Consider the following 2,558-nt stretch of genomic DNA (forward strand, 5'->3'; position numbering starts at 1 on the left):
GGAAGGGGGAAGATGAAGGGGGTGAGGGTATTTTGGGAAAGTCACACAAACATAGTCTAGATATGTAGTATGTTAAGTAAGTGGATTAAAAATGTAAATGAGTCTCCCATTTGATCCAATTTTGTAATTTTCCTTTTTTTTTATTGCAAAAGTCAAAACCCATGGGTCAGCATCTATATATTTTCAAAATTGTATTATATGTATAGAATGCTATATATGTTTATATTATATTTATATGATGCCTCCACCAGCAGACCCAACCCAATTATGGTTCAACTAATATACATGAGAAGCACTACAAAACATACATACATACATATATTTGCAAGTGCCAAGCACGTACTACTGCTCTTCATGAAAAACAAAAGAGCTTAATTCTATCCTTGAATTCTTACATATATATATATATACCTACTATATCTATCTATCTATCTAATTCAACAACAACAACAATGTCTTCTTTCAAATTTTATGGCAAAGTTGACGAAGCTGAGCAATCCAGGCTGTTAGCTCGTCGACGGACCCGGAAAAGAATCAGCATCATATCCCTTTCTTCAATATTGCTACTAGGCATTGTTTTTGCAGCCGTTTTTGGAACTCAAGCTGCCAAAAATAATGATGATTCCGGTCATCAAAACTTAGCCCTTTCCACATCGGTTAAGGCAGTATGCGATGTTACATTGTACAAAGATTCTTGTTACACCTCTCTTGCTCCTTTGGCTCAACCAAACCAGCTTCAACCTCAACAACTATTTAAGCTGTCAATCCAAGTTGCTATCGATCAGCTATCAAAAGTCTCCAAACATTTCTCCCTAAATTCGACTTTGAACAATGGTCATAACATGACAATTGCAGCCTTAAATGATTGCCAAGATCTTCTTGGATTGGCTTTGGATCATTTAAACAGCTCATTGTCTTCTTCTGATTCTGGTGATGTTTCTTTATCCGATGTTGTCCATGACATCAGAAATTGGCTAAGTAGTGCTGGTTCCTGCCAGCAAACTTGCATTGATGGCCTTGAGGAGGCAAAACTGAAGGCTCCACAAAGTTATCTCAACAATACTACTGAATTGACTAGCAATTCTTTGGCCATTATCACTTGGATTTACAAAGTGGCCAGCTCCATCAAGATGAGACGCTTGATGAGTTACAATGAAGAACCCAAATGGGTGCATCGTGGTGATCATCATAGACTGCTTAAAAGCAGTGAAGATTTGAAGAACAAGGCCAATGCAGTTGTTGTACAAAATGGATCAGGCAACTATAGAACAATAGGAGCTGCACTTAAAGCTGTCCCGGATAAAAGTAACAAAAGATTCATCATCTATGTGAAGAAAGGAATTTATAAGGAAAATGTTCGTGTTGAGAAACCCAAATGGAATGTCATCATTATTGGCGATGGGATGAATTCAACAATAGTGTCTGGAAGTCTCAACGTCGTAGATGGAACTCCCACTTTCTCATCTGCAACTTTTGGTAAGCTTTATTAAGATTTTTAAGTTTTAGTTAACTATTTGGAATGGAATCAATCAAGTGTTGTATTATGCAGCTGTGTTTGGCAAGAGGTTCATTGCAGTAGATATGGGATTCTACAACACTGCAGGTCCTGCAAAGCATCAAGCAGTGGCATTGATGTCAACTGCGGACGAGTCAGTTTTCTACCGATGCAGCTTCAATGCGTTTCAGGACACTCTCTATGCTCATTCAAACCGTCAATTCTACAGAGAATGCAATATAACTGGAACAGTTGATTTCATATTTGGGAACTCAGCAGTTGTTATTCAGAACTGCAACATACTTGCCAGAAAACCTATGGAGGGGCAGAAGAACACAATCACAGCCCAAGGGAGGTTTGATCCAAATCAAAATACAGGAATTTCAATACAGAACTGCACAATTCAGGCATTCGAAAACTTAGGCCAAGTCCAAACATTCCTTGGACGACCTTGGAAGAATTACTCAACTACTGTATATATGCATTCATGGATGGGGAACTTGATTGATTCAAGTGGTTGGTTACCCTGGATAGGTACTACAGCTCCACCTACTATATTCTATTCGGAATTCCAGAATTTCGGACCTGCTTCTTCTACTAAAAATAGAGTTAAATGGAGGGGCTTGAAAACCATTAACACTAAAATAGCTACCAAGTTTAGTGTCAAGGAATTTCTCCGAGGAGAGAAGTGGATCCCAGACACTGTTACTTATCGTCTTGGTCTCTGATCATACAATTAATATATTGTTTTGTTGTTTCTCTTCAGTTTTGCTATAATAATTATTCATTACCTTATTGTAACTATGAAACCAAAGTGCAATAAGATTCATATATGTTTGTTGAAATGCATAGAATAGAATTAGAATTGTCAGATTTGATCACTAATATTAATATTAGTAGAATGAATGAGTTAAGGAAATTAAATGTTCAAATTAAGAAGAAAATAGCTAGAATAGTAATCCTGCAGAGAAAGGAATATCAGTGTTAGGCAACACCATGGTGAAATTATAGACAGTAAAATTAGCAGCTTGGGAAACATTCATGAGATTATAACCAGGCCATT

At 37.1% G+C, this 2,558-nt stretch overlaps 1 protein-coding gene across 1 annotated transcript; it reads left to right on the top strand.

Annotated features, from left to right (window-relative positions):
* The first annotated feature begins 452 nt into the window (after window positions 1–452).
* LOC136227904 (putative pectinesterase/pectinesterase inhibitor 24) lies at window positions 453–2,223 on the top strand. The gene is made up of 2 exons (XM_066016700.1): window positions 453–1,476; window positions 1,550–2,223. The coding sequence occupies exons 1-2, from the start codon at window positions 453–455 to the stop codon at window positions 2,221–2,223; spliced, it is 1,698 nt and encodes a 565-aa protein (XP_065872772.1).
* Window positions 2,224–2,558: the final 335 nt, after the last annotated feature.

The sequence above is a fragment of the Euphorbia lathyris genome, chromosome 4 (assembly GCF_963576675.1).
Source record: "Euphorbia lathyris chromosome 4, ddEupLath1.1, whole genome shotgun sequence".
NCBI classification, from domain to species: domain Eukaryota; kingdom Viridiplantae; phylum Streptophyta; class Magnoliopsida; order Malpighiales; family Euphorbiaceae; genus Euphorbia; species Euphorbia lathyris.